Source organism: Canis lupus, chromosome 26 (genome assembly GCF_048164855.1).
Source record: "Canis lupus baileyi chromosome 26, mCanLup2.hap1, whole genome shotgun sequence".
NCBI classification, from domain to species: Eukaryota; Metazoa; Chordata; class Mammalia; order Carnivora; family Canidae; genus Canis; species Canis lupus.
Genome location: NC_132863.1, coordinates 34155029 through 34174450, shown reverse-complemented (window position 1 = coordinate 34174450; position 19422 = coordinate 34155029). Strand labels below are relative to the sequence as shown.

Sequence of the window (19422 nt, the reverse complement as noted above, 5' to 3'; positions counted from 1 at the left end):
ATTACAGGCGTTCTCGAGGGGTGGCCAACCATCCAGTCTGCCCTGGAATTGTCCTGTGTCCCAGGAAATCCCTCATTCCCACCAAACTGGGATGGTTGGTCGCCTTAGTTCTTGGGGACCATGTGCCTGTTCTCTTATAAGTGTCACGAACATCACGATCCACTGAGGGGGATCCCAGGGTCCCATATTGTCACATAACATGGCTTCTCAACCCAAACCAGGATCTCCTGCAGGTACTTAACCAAGATACCGGGAGAAAACTCGAGAGTGAATGCTGGCTGCGTCAGACTCACCGAGCGGCAGTGTGTGTGTGTGCAAGGAGCACCTGCCTGAGGGCTTATGAGGACAAGTGTGACTCTATGTGGCCTACCCTTTGAACATTGACTTTGGAATCCATTGTAAACACAGTGAGACTATTCCTCCAGAGGGACATTTATTCTGATATTCCAATTCAGAAAATGACTGGCTCTCATCCCTACCTTGGGATTTTAACCTGTTAAAGCCCACACCTGACTTCTTAGGAATGAGCCGCATCGGGGACTTCTAACCACCTGCCATCGGCTGCCCAGTCCTGTCTAAGTGCAAAGTAAAGGGAGCCAAGGTGCCTGCCCTTGACGAGCAGGTCTGGGCTATGGAGGTGGGAGAGGAACGTGCCTGGGCTGGTGGGGTGGGGGATCACCCCACGTGCTGAGGGTGTCCCTGGTCAAGAATGCAGGCTGGAGGCTGCTAGCTAAACCTGGTAGACTAAACACATTTCTTTACCTCTGTTGTTCTCTGAAATTTGAATAAAATGACATAAAAGCATTTTTTTTTAATGCACACCTATCCACTGGGAGAAAGAGACCACGTGAGGAGCTAACAGCAGATGAGAGGCGTCGACCAAATTCTAGAAGCTGGAACAGATGGTGAGTGGGGGCTGACTGAAGAAACTCAGAAAGCTGAAACCTGACTCTTTGTTGGGTGGGTGGCGGGGAGCCATCGGGACACGAGACAATTGAAGATCGTCAGGAAGGCTCAGGGCTGAGAGACACCAGGAACCTCCAAAGACCGGGGTGAGGGACAGGACTGGAAGCAGAAAGGCGGGGGGTGGTGATCCCAGGGGACTTCCAGGTCTCCCTGCCCGGCTGGCACGTCCCCACCATGGCTGGAGGCTCACCCACGAGAGAGCCCGGCAGATGCTCATCTGAGGTCACGTTCGCACGGGCTCTGCACCAGGCCTGGACTAGCACCGGCCCTTGGTAAGTTGCTGCTCTCGTGGTTATACTCGGCTGGTCTCCTTCAGTCTTGTTCTCCTATTTCCTTCTGTTGGTCAGTGAGAGCCTCAAAGAGGCGGGGGCGGGAGAGGGGAAGTGGACAGCAGGGCCTGGCCGCCTGGCCACAGCCCTCGCCTCTCCACATACCTCCTGACGCATCAGATGCTGCGTTGTGGCGCCAACGGCTCGTTGCCTCCCAATTTCTACCACCCTCTTCTTGAGTAACCAGAGCTCGCTTTCTAGTTAGCTACCTTGCCTCCCAGCTACGGGTATTTCTCAGTCTCCTTTTCACTCAGGTGTGGCCATTTGACTCTAGGAGTGGGAATGTTGCGAGGAAATCAGGAATTATCTTTGAAGGAAGAGAGCTCTTCCTCCTCTCCGCTCTCTGGGCTGCAGATGTGATGGCCAGTGCTCCAGCAGCCATGCTGGGCAATGAGGATAAAGGCCACATGCCAGGGATGGCAGAGCAGAGAGATGGAAGGAGCCATCTTCACCGAGTTGCCATAGCAGCCTGCACTGCCTACCTTTGGACTTCTTTTACATGACAGAAATGAACTTCATTCTTGTTTTGGCTACTGTTTTAGAATTTTCTATCCTGGGGCGCCTGGGTGGCTGAGTGGTTGAGCATCTGCCTTTGGCTCAGGGCATGATCCTGGGGTCCTGAGATCGAGTCCCACATCAGGCTCCCCAGAGGGAGCCTGCTTCTCCCTCTGCCTATATCTCTGCCTCTCTCTGTGTCTCTCATGAATAAATAAATAGAATCTCTCTTTTTTTTAAAGAATTTTTCTGTCCTGTGCAATGGATCTTAATTCTGTCTGTTTAAATTTGAGTTGGGGACAACACCTCCCTTGCCCTCTTTCCTATTCAGAGGTCAGAATAAGCAGAGACTTTGGTTGTTATGAAGTCCACAGAGCCAGGAGCAAAATCTAGTCCATTGATGTTTTTCTTAGCTCATACAAAGTTTTTAAAATTAGGAGATTTTTTTTTTTTTTTTTTTTTTAATGATAGTCACAGAGAGAGAGAGAGGCAGAGTCACAGGCAGAGGGAGAAGCAGGCTCCATGCACCGGGAGCCTGATGTGGGATTCGATCCCGGGTCTCCAGGATCGCGCCCTGGGCCAAAGGCAGGCGCCAAACCGCTGCGCCACCCAGGGATCCCTTGTCCTGCAATGTTATATTAGGTTTAGGGATACAACATATTGATTTGACAATTCTATAAATCACTCAGTGCTCATCATGATAAGTATAATCACCATCTGTCTGAACACATTTTAAACATTAAAATTGTGGTTTCTGGATTTTCTTGAATAAGTGGGGCATCCGGTGCCACTGGATCCATACTTCAGCATGGTAGCATTCATATGGGACATCTGCTGTCTCGTGGCATGGTCCTTCCCCTGCTCTCGCATGAGCTAGGCATGTCTATGTACTATCCCATGAGCTAGGCTTGTGTACATATATGTTAGCTCATGATATCCTATGAGTTCGGTATGTATATAGGTTGCCTATGAGCTAGATTTGTATATGGGTTTTCCTACAAACTAGGTATTCTATGGGTTATCCTAGGAGTTAGGTATCTATGTAGGTTATCCTATGAATTAGGGATGTCCATGCATTATCCTATGAGCTCGGTATGTATTATGTGTTATCTCCACTCAACAGATGAGGAATTTGAGGCCCAGAGAAGACTGGCCCCAAGTCACAGAGCTGGAAGTGGTAGAGCCAAGACTCCAGTCTGTCTGCATTCCATGCTTGCTCTGTCAGTCTTTGAGTTTGCAACCCTTGACTTTCCAACTCCTTGCTTAAAGTTTCACAGAAGAAAATAGAGCCAAGGAGAAGAAATACTTAATGACCCTTGTCATACCATTATCAAATTGATAGTGCTAGCTCCTCTGCTGCATTGGGAGAATGGATTTTTTTTTTTTCAGCATATCCTTCATGCCTGGCACAGAGCCAGCCTAGGGAACTACATGTTAAACAAGTGAGGTGGCCCATCCTCAGTCACACAGAGCCAGCAGTCGAGCGGGATATGAACCCAGGGCTCCCGCCTGCCTGTCCCGGGCTCTTCCCCCAGGCCTGGCTGTTGTCCAATCTATCCTGCTTTCTCTTGAATACTAACAGAAGTCAAGAGCACAGGCTCTGCATCTAACATCTTCACACTCAAATTCCAGCTTCACCTCTTACCACTTTTTTTTTTAAAGATTTCATTTTTATTTATTGATTTGAGAAGGGTTGGGAGAGAGAGAGCATGAGCAGTGGGGAGAGGGAGAAGCAGGCTCCCCGCCAAGCCAGGAGCTTGACGTGTGGCTCCATCCCAAGACCCTGTGATCATGACCTGAGCCGAAGGCAGACACCCAACCAAACTACCCAGGCACCCCCACCTATTATCACCTTGAGCCTTGATTTCTTCACTAGTGAATGGGGCTAATCACAGAACCTACATCATCGGGCCACTGGGGGAGGAGGGAATCTCTAGATGAAGGCATCTGCATGTGAATAAGTGACCAGCACAAAATAGGTGCTCACTAAACAGTAGTTATCATTGTGACACAAGTTTGGTATGAGTGTGTGAGGTAGGGAGGGATTTTGCCTACATCTTAAAATTCTTTCCTTAGGCGTTATCTTGCCCTTCCTTAATCCAAGGCAGCCTGATCCCTCCACAGAGCTGGACAAAAGGTCATGCACAGGTCTGGACACAAGGTCACACTCAGGCAAGGGCATCCCATATATCTCAGGAGCTAGAGAACAATGACTTCCATTCTATCACTCACATTCTATCACTCCGCCAACAGGTAGTGAGTTCCTACTTTCTACGAGGCCCTGGGTTAGGGCTGGGGATCCAGGATAAGTTGACCTTGTCCTGCCTTCGGAGATTCTCCACCTGGCTGTTAAGGTTAGATGAGGTTACAGGATTCTCTGACACACAGTTGATGACAACTCTTATGGGAAGGGGAGGAGAAGGCCTACCTGGAGGAAGATGTATTCCCACTCCAGCCGAGACTGCTAACACTCACCCACAGCTGTAGTCTTCTCACCTTCCCAGGTGTGCTGTTGGACTACATTTCCCAGGCTCTCCCCCAGCTCAATGGGGCACGTGATCCAGCTGATGACTGAGCATGGGCTGCAATGATGTGCCACTTCAGAGCCCTGCCCCTCAAACCCCCAACACTCCTTAATACTCTCTTTGCCCAGTGAATGGCTGGAATAGTGATGACCCCCAGGGCCACCTTGAGACCCAGCTATTGAAGATTCAACCTGAATCCCAGAAGGACCAGTCAGAGAGTTGACACTTGCTCAGAATTGTTATATAAGCAGGAGCGCTATTTCTAGCATATCTGCGGGATATCTGTAACACCCTATGTGTAATAGTAGCTAGGATCACCCTAACCGATAATCTGCCATGAAAGCCTGATATTCTCTGTTATGTAACGCTTCTGCTTCACGGCTCTAACAATTACATTTGGCTCTGTAGTACTGTTACCAAAGCTATGGTCCCAGCTTAGTTCTTTGTCTAGCTGGAGATGATACTCCTGACCAGTTGTTTCCAATTGGGATACTCTTATTCCTTAGTTCTCTGTTTTCGTGCATTTATTGTTGTTATTGTTGGCTAGAACTAGATTTTTTTTTAAGATTTTATTAATTTATTCATGAAAGACAGAGAGAGAGAGAGAGAGAGAGAGGCAGAGACATAGGCAGAGGGAGAAGCCGGCTACCTGTGGAGAGCCTGATGCAGGACTCGATTCCAGGACCCCAGGATCACACCCTGGGATGAAGGCAGACAATCACTGAGCCACCCAGGCGTCCTTGGAATTAGATTGTGAGTGAGATTTTTATCTCTCTACCCCTCTTCCAACTGTGTAGACACTGGCTAGTCTTTGATTGATGTGGAGAAGTATCAGACCTGTCTATATCACTCAGGAGCCTGGCAGGAACCAGGTAAACACGCAGACTGAATAACTGAGGGGAATTGCATTATGTACATTCAGTTATGAAATGAATAAGGTCCGAGGATCTAATGTATAACCGATGGCTAGGGTTGATAACACCACTGCATAACTGAAATGTTGAAATGTGCTAGGAGAGTAGAACATAAATGGCCTCACCAAAAAGAGAGAGAGAGAGGTAAATATGTGATAAGTATGTTCGTTAACTTGATGGGGGAAATCTTTTCACATGTATACGTCTATCAAATCATCACATTGTATGCTTTAATTATTTACAGTTTTGTCAATTATACCTCAATAAAGGTGGAAAAAAATAAATGATTTACAAAGCTGTGGGTGGGTCCACCCCACATGCCCTCAGCATCATCTCTGCATGGAGCTTTACTGCTAATCTCGTTCGCTCTCTGCTGCAGGTGGGTTTTCTGGCCAGGGATGCAAGCTTAGCCAGTGCGTTGAGCAAGCCCAGAGTGCTAGGGCCAATGTCCTGGAAGCAGCCCTCAAACAAAGGCAAAGGGCGGTTGGCAGATGAACCTCCCAGGTTCCTCACTCCTCAGTTGGGTTAAGTCTGAGAGACCTGTTGCACATTGCCTCCCAGAGCTCCCCGGAGGACTGGGCTCTAGGTGCCTTGGCCCATAGCCTGCCTCCACAGGCTCACTTTTGGTCTTTCTCTGCACTGCCTTTCCACTGTTTCCTGGGATCTCTTCCTAAATTCGACTTGCACTCGAATCTTTGCCCCAGGCTCTGCTTCTTGGGAACCCTAACCCAGAGCAAAGTTTACGGGGAGCAATAAGGAGTATTGCAGTAGCCTGGGGGTAGTAACAAAAGGAAATCATTGCCTTTGAAGATGGGCAGAGGGACCAGGATGGCGAGGACAAGATCACCTGCCAGGATCTGTGGCCTTGGTGGAGAGACACAACTGACCAAGTGACTATACATGAGGGCAGGGGGAGAGAAAGAATAAACATCCTGACTTCTCCCTCCCCCCACTTTCTGATCTCCTGCTGGTGCCCCCTGTTGACCAAACCCGGCCAGAAGCCAGAGGTCAAGAGAACTTGCTGGTGTTTCCACAGTGGTCAGGTTGCCTGGCACAGAGCAGCGTGGAAGAGGGTAGGGAGTGTGCATTTGGAGGGGCAAACAGATGTGTAGCATACAGCCTGATTGTTTGTCTTTGACCTGCAGAATTTCGGTAGTGCAGGATCTGAAAAAGGCTTTTCCAGGTGTCAGAATGGAGTAAACTTTGGTGCAGAGACTGGAAGGGCTGGGGTGAGTAGGCACCAGCATTCCTGTTTCCTTGTGCAGAATGGTCTACCCCCAAGACTCAGTGGCTTCAAATAACAATTTTACTACATACAATTCTGTAAGTCAAGAGATTGGGTTGGGGTCAGCTGGGTAATTCTTCTGTTCCACATGGTGTGACTGAAGTCATATATTCAGCTGGCAACCATTCTGGTCTGGCGAGTCCAGCATGGCTTCACGAATATGTTTAGTTTCTTGGTGGGAGGGGCGGAAAAGCCCGGCTCACCAAGACTAGAGTGACTCGGGGTTCCCAGGGAGAATGTTCAAGATGCCCCAGTGGAAGCTGCAAGGTTGCTTATGACCTAGGCTCAAAGTCCAGGAATGACATTTCCACTGCATTGTATCAAACAAGTGCCTCCATGGAGCCCAGATACAACATGAGGAAACTTTTGAATGGGAGGAATAGCAAAGAACTTGTGGTCACCTTTACTTGCCCAGCCAGTCATCCAGGTTGACTAGTGTTTGGGGCATGTGCCAGGAAGTCAAGGAACAGAGGTTGGAGAGAGACTTGAAAGTCATGACAGGGGCTGGGGAGATAGTAATAAGGCAGAGAGTGAAGGCCCTAGAATTGGATTCAAACTCAAATTCCGTCTCTGCCACTTCCAACACTTGCTAAGCAAACTCTTCCTTTGTCTGAGCCTCAGTGTCCTTATCTGTAAAGATGGGCTGGGAAGGGGTCTAATAGTCTGCAGTTCTAATTGGTCCCAGGTGATATCGATGCCAATGATTCCCAGACCATACTCTGAGTAGCTGGAGACTACTTTTCCCCCCAAATAAAAGTTTGATTTCATTTTGCCTCTATTTACATTGTCCACTGATTTTCCAGTGTTCCAGTGTTTTCAGGGGAAAAAGACCAAGCAATCACTCACCATGTCCCACACACACCGCTGTGTGACCTGGCTCTCACTTAACTATTTAACTCCATTCCCATTTCCTCATCCTCTCTTCCCCTTACTTATTAATTTATTTATAATATTATGAAATAAACTGAAACCACCATGCTACCCAAGTACTGGAACATTACCAATAACTAGAATGTAAATGTAAGCTCCTCTCCTCCCCCTTCCCCATTCTCCTGAGATAGACCATTCTTCTCAAATTTGTGTTTGTCTTTCCCTTTAAAAGTTTTTTTGGGGGCACCTGAGTGGCTCAGTGGTTGAGCATCTGCCTTTGGCCCAGGGCGTGATCGCGCTGTCTCTGGATGGAGTCCTGCACCCGGCTCCCCACAGGGAGCCTGCTTCTCTCTCTGCCTTTTTCTCTGCTTCTCTTTCTGTGTCTCTCATGAAGAAATAAATAAAATACTTTTTTAAAAAGTTTTTTTCTACCCATGCATGTATCTAAACATGCGTATTTTTGGTTTTGCTTTCACTATACATTCCAAAAGTTGCACCATAGTGTATATGTTCTGCAACTTGTTTTTTCATTTAAAATTGTTTCTGGAAAAAAAAAAAATTTGTTTCTGAGATCTCGCTTCTCTGCCGTGCGGAAATTCATTCCATTTCCCGGTTGTGTAACATTCTATGGTGTGAGTATTCCAGTTTATTTGCCCATTCCCTGTGGATGTGCACTTGGGGGTGTTTCCAATATTTTTGTTGTTAGGAACAGTGCTGGTGTGAACATCCTCGAAAATGTTCCCTGACGGCACACAGGCAGGCTTCTGGAGGGTGAATGCCTAGGAGGATATTTGCTCTGGCCCCCTCCTCGCCTTTCATTTCCCAGCTCCTGGGGTCTCAGGCAGAGCCGTCCTCCTCCCCTGGGCTGCTCTCTTCCACCCCAACCCCTTCACCTAGGAAACTCAGAGAACCCTTCCCCGACCTGCAAGCCACGCTGGTCCCCCAACTGTACATTTATGTTGAGCGATTCTGTGACGAACGTGTGTCTCTCCCAGTAGAGTGCAAGCCCCACGAAGCCTGGACGCTCACGGTCTCCGGCTTCCAGCTGGGGCCTGGCACGCTGCAGGCGCCCCGGCGGTGGCTTGAAGGCTGCCCGATGGGGCGGGCGGGAGGCCGAGGGGCCGGGCGGCTGGAGCCTGAGCCCACAGGTGGCTCCAACCCGGCGTCCCGGGCCTGGCGATTGCGGGCGGGTCACGGATTCCGGGAAACGCACAGCTCAGGTCCGCGGTTGGGCGGGGGAGGCGGGGGCTTCGATGAGGGGGCGGGGCCCGGGCGGGGGGCGGGGCTTCGGCGAGGGCGGGGGGCGGGGCCGGGGCCGAGGCCGGGACCCGGGCGGGGGCCGGGGGCGGGGCCGGGCCCGGCGGGAGCGGGGCGGGGCGGGGCGGGGCGGGCCCTGCCCGGGCCTCGTTAAGAGGATCGTGGCGCGCCGCGGTCCCCGCAGGTCCTGGGGTGAGCACCGACCGGCGGAGGGAGCCGCGCAGGGGCGCACGCTTGGCACCATGACCCAGACGCCCGCCTTCGACAAGCCCAAAGTGAGAGCGGGCGGGGCTCGGGGTCCCGGGGACCGCCTCCTGGTCTGGCTGGAGGCCCTAGGGGCGTCCCCAGCCCGGGAGTGAATCGGGGCCCCTGCAGCCGCTTCCTTCCCTCGGCTCGGGCCCTCGCTGCCTCCAGGCCCTTGAGGGAGAGACAGTGAGGCGGGGAGGGTCCTGAATCCCCGGGCGCCCGGCTGGCTTCCGTGTTCTGCCTCTGCCCCTGACTTGGCCTGAGTCTCAGTTTCACTACCTGTCAAATGGGCCTGGGGCGCCGCCGGCGCTGGGTCGCTGTGTGAGCCCAGGCAGGGGGCTCGACCCCTGGAACCTCGGCCGTAAAATGGGGCCCGGTGTCTACACCCGTAGGCACCTCAAGCGTTGCGGAAACCGCTTTATACTCCAACACTGTGATGGTTTTGGGAGCGCCCAGGAGCTCAGGTTTGTGGATGTGCCAGTCGGAAGGACCGTGCGGTAGAGCGGAGGGCGGGCAGCAGGGCGACCCCTCTCCCTGCTAGGGGCTGAGTGGGCCTTAGGCCCTGGGTTCATTTAGGGCCAAGACACAGCTACTGGCCTAGAGGGATAACTCCGTGGTCCCTCCTCCCACCAGCTGTGGCCTCCCGGGAAAGGCTGGATCAGGTTTGGAGCACGGAGATTCAGTCCACAGGCGGGAGGGGTCCAGGGGTCTGTCAGCAGGGTTTGAGACTGCTGGGGAGGTGGTGATGGGAAGGAGTGAGTTGTAATCAGACTCCACTTACCTCTCTGAGAAATAGGTGTGAGTGATGATGGCAGGTATCACAAAAGTGTTGGTGAGAATCCCATGTGTGTGGGGGAGTGCTGGAGGAGGGGTGGGCAGCGCTGGAGGAGGTAAGGCCTGGCCCCCACCGCTGATACCCTCATCGTAGGGTAAATGCCCAGCTACCCGCTTCCAGACGTTGTTTGATGTGAGCGGGGGTAGCACTCCTGCTGGACCCCACCCTATGCCTCCTTCACGCCTTGTCTGGATGCCCCATCACTGGTGCTGCTTTCCTTGTGAAGGCTTTTTTTTTTTTCCTTTTTTTTCCTTTATAAAATACTTTTGGATTCCCTCGGCCCTTGGCCTGGGGAAACCACTTGCCCTAATCTGAATCCTGAGGTGGTAAACAAAGCCTCTTGACTGGGAAGCCCCTTGAAATTGGCATTTTCCAGATAAGTGGTAGGCAACGCTTCTGTAGAACTGATGTGCACCAAATCTGTCCTTGCAACACTTGTAATAGCCCCCTGAGGGAGAGACTCTTTTACCCTTTTTGGGCCTCACCCAATCTTCTCTGCTTCAAGCTGGTAGGTTATTCTCCCTTTCTGGGCCTCAGTTTCCACACCTGGGAAATGGGCTCCACCTGTTTGGGGAGAGATGTCCAGAGATTAAAAGATGCTTGAGAGGGAAGGGATTATCCACGATGTAATGAGGTGATTAAATTTTTTATTGCAAGGAGGGAACATGCCTGAGCTGGCAGGAGAAGCAAAAAGGAGCGTGTCTCAGCCACTGTGACCGGAGCCAGCTCTCTGCCTTCATGTGGGTTGGAACAGATCATAATGAGAAGTAGTATTAGTAACTGGAGCTAATTAAGTCGTTATTGCCCTGTGCTGAGCTAATAACAGTCGTTATTACTGTTCTGAACACGTTACTTTCATTAATTCATTTGATTCTAGCAATGACTCTGAGGTAGCGGGGAGCACCCCATTCAACAGATGAATAGAGGAGCAGAGAGATCAATTGGTCTGTGGTTACACAGCAAGGAAGCAGCCAGGCTAGGGTAGAGCCCAGGGAGCTAGCATCAAAAATCCCATAGCCAGCTTTCCTAAAATTGCCTTTGCAGAAGCCTTTGGGGTATAGGTGCCTGTGGCCCTGCTGTAGGCCCCTCTGGGACAGGAGCCTCTGCTGGGCTGTTTGGCTTCTTCTGGCTACCACTAGATGAGGCCCAGGACCTGGCCAGTTTTAAGAAAGCGGAACAAGGCTTTCTAAACTTTAATGTGTACCCCATCCCCTGAGTGCCTGGTTAACATTCAGACACTGAATTGGGAGGTTTGGGGTGGGACTTGATACGATCCCTTCTAACAGGTTCACAGGCAGTACCAACACTGCTGGACCACGGACTACACTTTGAGTACCAAGGCCCTAGGTGGCTGCCTCCCTGGTTTGATTGTGTTATTCTAACCAATGCTTTCTGAGCACCTGTTGGGCACTCGAGGAGGTGTGGAGGAGGCGGAGGGGTGGGTGGCCCTTATCAGTATATTTCTACAGGAGGCAAGGCTGGAAAATCCCATGGTGCTCAGGAGTTCTTCGTCACGGATCACATGCCTGTTTTTGTAGTACCAGTGGGTACCTGGCACCTTCTGTGATTTACATCACAAATCTCTGGACACTTGGACAAGGTAGATCTCTTCCTCGTCTAACAGACCAGGAAGCTGAGGGGTGAAGTGACTTGCCCAAGGCCACACAAAATGAGCACAGCTGTAGACCAGCAAGTGGACTGGCCCATTTTGGAAGAGCACAGTTTCTAGATTGTCCTTCCCTGATGCAGAGAACTGGGGCTAAATCTCCCACATAATTTTTTAAGTAGGCTCTATAGCCAGTGTGGGGCTTGAACTTATGACTTTAAAAAGTTGTAAGAGTCACATTCTCTACGGACCAAACCAGCCAGGCGACCCACCCACACACTTTATTTCTCCTTTTTGAATGTTCACTCCATACCAGGCACTGTTCTCACTGCTTTGCATATATTCATTTAATGCTCACAGTATCGCTTTAAGGTAGATCCTCTTATCTTCAATTCTGTATGAGGGAATGGCTCAGAGAGAAGAATTTTCCAAAGTCACATAGCCAGAAAGCAGAGCTAGACTTGAACCCAGTTCTACCTAAAACTGAAATGGACACTGTCAGTTGTCTTGGCGATTTGCCATTCCCACTTTGAGGGGAGGGAGTGGACTCAGAGTCACCTGGGGCCTCAGGTAGATTGAGAGTGGGTCCCTGCCTTGGTGCTTGGCGGCCACAAGAGCTCACGTTTCTCTGCAACTCCACTTCCTTCTCTTATAAGATGCATTAAGACCAAGGTCATGGGGGATCCCTGGGTGGCTCAGCGGTTTGGCACCTGCCTTTGGCCCAGGGCGCGGTCCCGGAGTCCCAGGATTGAGTCCCCCATCGGGCTCCTGGCATGGAGCCTGCTTCTCCCTCTGCCTGTGTCTCTGCCTCTCTCTCTCAATCTGTGTCTATCATAAATAAATAAATAAATAAATAAATAAATAAATAAATAAATAAATAAATAAATCTTAAAAAAAAAAAAAAGACCAAGGTCATGGGTTCTTGGGGAAGTTGTGCTGAGTGGCACCTGTGAAGCCCCTGGCTGATGAGCAGTGGGTCCTTAAGTATGCTTTTCTTCCCCTGGGACGGTAGTGGGGGTCCTGGTGCCCTCTGGGAAGCCCCTTTCCCCTGCCTTACCTCTTGACTTCCTGCTTCAAAGCCACTGTAAAGCCCACCATTGGCACTGATTTGGGCTTCTGGTGTTTTTGGTTACCAGAGCCACCTGTTCTAATTTTTAAAAATATTTTACTTATTTATTTTTAAAAGATTTTATTTCAGAGCATGTAGGCAAGCATGAGCCAGGGAGCGGGGCAGAAGGAGAAGCAGATTCCCCTGGGACTCCATCCCAGGACCCTGAGATCAGGAACCTGAGCTGAAGGCAGATGCTTAACCCACCGAGCCACCTGTTCTTAAAAAGCCCCTCAGCGTGCTTTCCTTATCCATTATAACACACGTGGCACTTGGGAGGGAAGGGAATAAATGAGCTTGGGTTTCAAGGAAGCCTTTTGTTTGACAGAAGCAGCAAGGACCAGAGAGGGGAAATGTGGTCGCACTCCTGATGCTACATCAGGCCTTGGGTTGGCCTGGCCTAGATGGGAAGGGGCCCTGTGAGGAACTTGTATACCTTACCCTGGTTGCCCTAGGAGGGGTGCCCCTCCCGGGCAGGGAAGGATAGCCCTGGACCTGGCTTTGGACAGGGGGGAAGAGCAGGCTGGGGGGCCAGAGTGAGTTTCCAGCCTATATTTACTCAGCGTTTTGGGGTCAGGCTCACTCTCACCCCTTAGCTTTCTGAGGCCCCAGAGCAGCGAGGTGAGGGAAGAAACCAGCCCTGGGGTCCTTGCGACTATGGAGGCAAAACAGTGAGTTTTCCAGTCTGTACCAGAGGAATCAGATTCGTGTCCAGCCTACATAAAACACCAAGCACAAGCCTGGCTCGGGGGTGGGGTGGGGACACCCAATGTTACCTGCTATGGAACATGGTTCTCAATCCTTCTGCTTAGATTTTACCAGCATTGACTCAGCACTGATGGGCAGGATGAAGGGAGTGCATTGTGGCCGTTACAACCTCTGGCTTTGACTCACACAGCTTCCGGCTGTGGTACTTAACTAGTCTGGCCTCAGGCTGGTTCCTTAATCTCTGGTGTCTCTGTTTCATCACCTATAAAATGAGGAATAACTGTACTGCCATTCCTGGGCTGTTGCCCGCCTTCCTGTCTTTTGAAACCTCTGGGGAGACTCACCGCAGCAGGTGAGAGCTCGGTCAGGCCCCAAGGCAGCAAGAGGCACCAAGAGAGATCCTCAGCCCCTTCAGCTCTGTACCTGGGCTCTGCAGCAGCTCAGATGGGGCTGAGCTCAGAGGACTTCCTAATGGAAGTGTGATTGAAAAAAATCTGTCAGCCCAGGGCTGCTGTGTCTCCTGGCTTTACCCCAGAGTCTGCTCAGAGGCCACGGTGGACCCTGACTCCCTGGGCACCACTGCCAAGAGCAGGGCTAAGAAGGGAGAGGGTAGCTGGTTGGCGGGTGGAGGCCACCTGTGGCTCATGCGGGTTCTGGGGGCCAGTCAAGCAACCCGGGCCTCTCTGCCCTGTCTGGGTTCTCTTCCAGGCCCAAGGGGGTCGGTCTGTCCCTTCCTTGCCCCCCAGGAGAGGACACCGTACTGCTGACCTAGGACAGGGGAGGAGAAAACAATTACTTGGTTATTTGGTGTGTCCTGAGCACTCTTTGCTGTGCTGGGCACAGTCTTAAGCCCCGAAGACACAGCAGCATGATGCAAGGTCCCCACTTTGAGGGAACTAATAGGGAGACAGCTGTGGTAAGTGAATATAAAAAGTCAGCGGGATGAAAACAAATCCGAATGGTGTGTCTGGGGAGCCTGGGGAGAAGTAGCTTGACTGGGGTGTTTGGGTGTGCCTCGAAGGCACAGAGCCTGCCAGGGATGAGCAGGAGTTCCGTCTGGGAGCGTCTGGCCCAGGAGTCCATGACCCGTGTCCCCGTCCTGGCTCTGCCTCTGACCCGTCGGTGAGTGTACCTCCCTGGGCCGGCAGGCTGGCTGGCATCACCTGAGGGCAGGATTTAACATGTTTTCCTGTGCCCAGCACCTCGTGGGGGCTTTGTAAAGATTTAGTAACTGGGGATGCTTGGGTGCTTGCTATTCCGCTCTGGATTTTCCTGCAGTTCGGTCAGAGGCTTGCTGAGTCAGCCCCATGGAGAGCATGTGCAGGCGAGGAGGGGTGCGACTCCCTGCCGGAGAGGCCAGGAGGCTGGGCATGGGGTGGGGCGCCTGGGCAGGACCTGGACTTAGAGCAGAGAGACGGGTTCTAATCCAGCTCCGTTGCTATCAGCCTGAGCAGCACAGGGCAGGTGGCTGTGTTCCTCCCCGTTTAGCTTGGCAAGCCTGTTTCTCCTCCTTCCGCAGCACCCTGGCTAATGTGTACCTTGCCTGGGGGTCAAGTTGAACTGAGATAAAGGACCTGATAACAGAAGGCTGCTGCCTTTATTGCTGAATTGCTAATGACAGTCTCTCCGAGGCTAGGCCTGTGGGGAAAGCCTAGTAAGAGCTGGGGACTCAGACCCGGGTTCGAATCCATCACTGCCTGCCTTTGTGTCTTTGGATCCTTCTTGGAGCTTTCTGGTTTCTGTGCTGTAAGATGGTAGTGAAGTTCCTGCCTTACTGGCTGCGAGGATGAAATCAGTTAATATATGTACATGGTCCAGCTCAATGATCAGAGGCCACTGCTGTTCCTTTTCCCTGAATGGGGACAGTAGAGCAGGGTCCCCACCCGAGTCCTTGAGCTTACACCCCAGTATCACCTGGGGTATGCTGACAGACATCTTCATGGGTAGGGGCAGTTTTCCAGAAAGTTCCGTGGGAGGCCTGCCTGAGGAGCTTGGGCTGCCTGGGGAGCTTGGGCTGCCTAAGGGGTGGTTGCTACCTCTGCTTCTTCCCTAAAACGTGTCTGGGCAGCTTCCCAGGAAGCCCTGGGAAGGGTGGGGCGTGTAGGGCACGTGGGGCAGCAGGCTCTCCTTTCTCTGTCCCCAGGGGTGCTCTTGCCTCCTGCGGCTAGCAATCTAAGACCGTCTTCCCCTGCACTGCTGCACTGGGTAGCCCATGTGCAGGGAGCATCTCCTGTGTCCAGAGCTGCGGGCAGATACTCCCTGTGGGTGCTTATCTCTTATGGGACAGGGGAGCCTTGTCTTCTGTCCTGGCTTCCTTTTCCCCTATTTTGCATATGGCAGCCAGAAAAAGCTTTGAAATGGTGCCTCCTGATCCCAAACCCTTCAGTGGACCCCCCTGGACTGTGACCTGCGGGCACTCCCTGCCTTCCACCCCCTCGCCTTCGGTGGCCTCCTCTCTCCCCCACTAAGCTCCTTCTCCACATCAGGCCACTCCCCTCCCCCCCCCACCTCAATCAGATGTCTGCACTTGCGGTTCCTCTTCCCTGGGGCCCTTCTTGGTCCTCCCTCTTTCCCTTGCCTGGCTGCCCCTCCAGGCTCCTCCCCCATTTGTCCCTTGTCAGAGGGCTCCCTCCCACCTTCTCATGGTCTCCTGCACCCCCTCTTCTCCAGCGCTCTTGCAACTTGCCCGTCACTTCCACTGCACGGAGAAGCCACTCTTTTCACCCACATTGACTTCTAGTCCTTTCTCCAGCGCTTTCTTCCCCTTGAGGGGTGAAATTCTGGGAAGAAGAATCTACACTTTCTCCGTTTCATTACCTCCTTCTTGCCCTATTCCAGCATGGTTTCTGCCCCCCACAGGCTCCCAGAACATTTCCTGTAAGACAGGGGTTCTCAGCCTTGGCTCCGTGTATTGAAAACCAGCAACACCCCCCAAACCCCCCCTTCCCCGCGCAGGCCGGGGCCTGAGGACTGTGACTTCGTGGACTGGGGTGGGCTCAGGCAAAGGCGACTTTCCAGAGCTTCCCAGGGGCTCCTAACAGGCAGCCGGGGCCAAACACCTCTCTTCTGGGCCCCGGGGCCCTGTGGCCTCAGCCCCAGGGACGTGTTTCTGTTCGCCTAGTGCTTGGCCACTGGCAGGACCTATTTGTTTCATGTAGCTGCTGTAACAAGTTGTCACACACTCCGGGTAGCTTAGAACATCAGCAATTTTCTCCCTATTCTGGAGGTCAGAAGTCCAACGTGTGTAGCTTAGAACATCAACAATTTTCTCCTCATTCTGGAGGTCAGAAGTCCAATATCGAGCTCTCCGTAGGGTCACACGCCCTCTGAGAGATCCGTTTGTGGCCTCTTCCAGCTTCAAGTGGTTCCGGGCTGTCCTTGGCTTGTGACCATGCGGCTCCCATCTGCCTCAGTGGTCACGTCGCTGCTGCCTCTTACAGGAGTTTCGCTCAAAACTCTACCTCCCTCGTAAGGAGATGGGTAATTGCATTATCCAGATAATCCAGGATAGAGTCCTCAAGACTTTAAACCATCTCTCTCTTTTTTGCCATGGGGGGTAATACAACTTCTGGGGATTCAGATGTAGACCTGTTTGGGGGGCTACCATTCCGCTGACCCAATGGGCCACTCCTCCTTGCAATCTGATCGCCCCTTGCCTTGGGCACACCACATTCCTGGGTTGCCCCCAGCCTCTCTGGCAGCTCTTCTCTGGGCTCCCCCTCTCCTGCAGAGCCACTGGGTGCTGGCACTTGTGTGAAGGCTTCCGCCTCAGCGCCTCGGTTGACCCGCTCTCCCCGGGTGAGCTCACTCAAGACCTCGGCTTCAGTTGCCCATATTCCTACTTGCATTGCCAGCCTGGGTGTCTGAGCACTCTAGAACTGCCCATCCACTGGCTCTGTCCAGTTAAGTTTGGAGGGCTCCCAGCTTCACCTCACTAAGATCAAACTGACTGTGTCTCTCTCCCTGCACCCCTGCCCCTTCTTCCCTCTTAGCACTTGGGCTTCTTCCTTGACAGCGTCCAGAGTGTGGGAATCACTGCCCACACCCACCCAGGCCTAACCTGAGGTATTATCCTTGGTCCCTCTTTCTGTCCCCCTGCTTTTCCATATCTGTCTTGCCACCCTGGTCCAAAGCACCATCATCTCTCATAAATTTGACTGCAGTAGCCTCCAGCTGGTTGTGGTCTGAGTCAGCCTCACCCTCCAGCCAGCTTCAAAGCCTGCCGTGGCTTCTCTGTGCTCTGCTAAAACTGGATTCCTTGTGGCCTGGGCAGGCCTGCAGCCTCTCCAGCCCGGTGACCCCTTCCTTCTCAGAGTCCTATTTCAGTTCCTCTCCTGCATCTCCTGTTCTCCTACCACATGGCCTTTGCACATTCTGTTCCCTCTGCCTGGAATGCTCTTCCAGCCTTCCTTCTCACCCTGCCTCTGCCTCGTTGGTTCCTCTTCATCTTTTGGATCTTGGCTCAAGCTCTGTTTTTTCCAGGAAGCCACTGTCGGTCCTCTAGCTGGGAAAGGTCTTTTGTTTGTTCTCTTTTGTAGGACTGTTTTTGTCTCTCAAGGAGTGGTCTTGGCTTGTGATTGCACATTTGTCACTGTGACATTTATTTACTGCCTCTTCCCTTGCTGGCCCGTACGCATCCCAGGACTGAGACTCTATCCCTTGAGCTTTACTTTCCAATTCCTAGTACTCAGCAGGGCCTTCGCAGTTTGGTGAATGCAGGACCCTTGACTGATGCTGTTTTAGCTTCTGCCCCGTGCTACGTACTGGGCTGGCACACAACATGAATGAACGTGGTCAAACCTCACAAAGCCCTAGGAGAAAGGCATGTTATCCTTGAGGATGCCAAGGTACTGAACGTGAAGTAATTTTCTCCAGGTCAGCAATGAGTGAGTGGGGGAGCCAGGATTCCAGATCTAACCACAAAGTATCCTCCCTCTCTGGCCATATTCTTAGCACGGCCATGTGTGGGTTAATGATTAAAAAGAAAGAAAGAAGGGGATCCCTGGGTGGCTCAGTGGTTTAGCGCTGCCTTCAGCCCTGGGCGTGATCCTGGAGTCCTGGGATCAAGTCCCACATCAGGCTCCCTGCATGGAGCCTGCTTCTCCCTCTGCCTGTGTCTCTGCGCCGCCCCCCCCCTTTCATGAATGAATAAATAAAATCTTAAAAAAAAAATAAGAAATACCCCATAGGCTCAGAGAGGGGAGGGCCCCTGTCCAGGGTCACCCAAGGTGCCTTGGCAGTTCCGTGGGCTGGAAGCTTCAATGTTTACAAGGCAATGAACATTTAGCTAGTGGGCATTGAACTTACTTTGTCAGGGAATCCAACTCGCTTGCCTCTGAGCCTGGGCTAAGTGCCCCTGGGTCCTTTGCAGGCTGGGTGACTTCTGGAGAGGTCTGATTACTCGGACCTCCTACTGGGAGGCAAGCTTGGTAGCTCTTTGCCTGCTGGCCTCAGTGGATGGGCCCGTTGCTCCATCCCTAGCCAGGACAGCTACTACTTTCTTGTCCAGGTCCCCAAATTCCAGAGAAGACCCCAATTGGGCAGATGTCCCTGGAGTTTTCTAGATCTCCTCCTGGCCCAGGAAAAGTCCCTTTCCCCCTTTCTCCCAGCACCTGTTGTGCTTTACAGCTCCTGGAAGATGCACTGGCTGAGAGGCCAGGCCTGCTTTCTGTAAACCACACATGTCCACCTACATTGTGGGGTTTGGGGGGTTTTGTTTTTGTTTTTTGTTTTTGTGATCCTTACAATTGTTCTTGGACAAAGAGGCAGAAATACCCTGTTGCTTTGCAGCTGAGGAAACAGAGGATCTGAGAGATCAAGCATCCTGGCTGAGATCACACAGCCAGTGAAGGGACAGAGCTGGGAGTCTGTCCGATGCACTGTCTCCAAAGCCCATGTCCTTAATCTCCTGGCTTTGTTTGTGGGGCTGTGTGTGTGTGTGTGTGTGTGTGTATGTGAGATGATCACACAGATGGCCAAGTAACTTGGACCCTTCTGGAGTACTGGAAAGGTCTTGCTTTGTCTCCTAGTGATTCTTGGTAACTGTGTTTAAGTAACACCTGCTTTTGAAAATGAAGCCTGGGTTTTTGAAAGCCACTGTGGATATTCACGGGTCTGGGAAGTCTGCGATCGATACTTTTTTGTGAAGGTTGGATTTTGTTCAGTGATTTGGCAGAGAGCAGACTGCTCGGGTGGTGGCCGGGGCTCCTACGGCACCCAGGCTGGCCTTGTGTGTTAGAACCCCAGCCTCAGGCTCGAGTTCTGGTTCTGCTGTTTAC

The 19422-nt window shown here is 52.1% G+C and overlaps 1 protein-coding gene across 9 annotated transcripts in view; it reads left to right on the top strand.

Annotated features, from left to right (window-relative positions):
• Positions 1–1219: 1219 nt before the first annotated feature.
• The window catches only part of ADA (adenosine deaminase), a 34971-nt gene continuing 16768 nt past the window's right edge, over positions 1220–19422 (top strand). For 3 of the 9 annotated variants that reach the window (XM_072801136.1, XM_072801134.1, XM_072801132.1), the window contains exon 1: positions 8761–8916. In XM_072801136.1, the coding sequence (XP_072657237.1) occupies positions 8884–8916 (33 nt within the window). In that variant the 5' untranslated portion in view covers positions 8761–8883. Of the gene's footprint in view, positions 1239–4104; positions 4145–5106; positions 5188–8760; positions 8917–9068; positions 9352–19422 lie in introns of those variants that run through there. The other 6 variants (XM_072801131.1, XM_072801130.1, XM_072801135.1 and 3 more) reach the window with 5 other exon arrangements.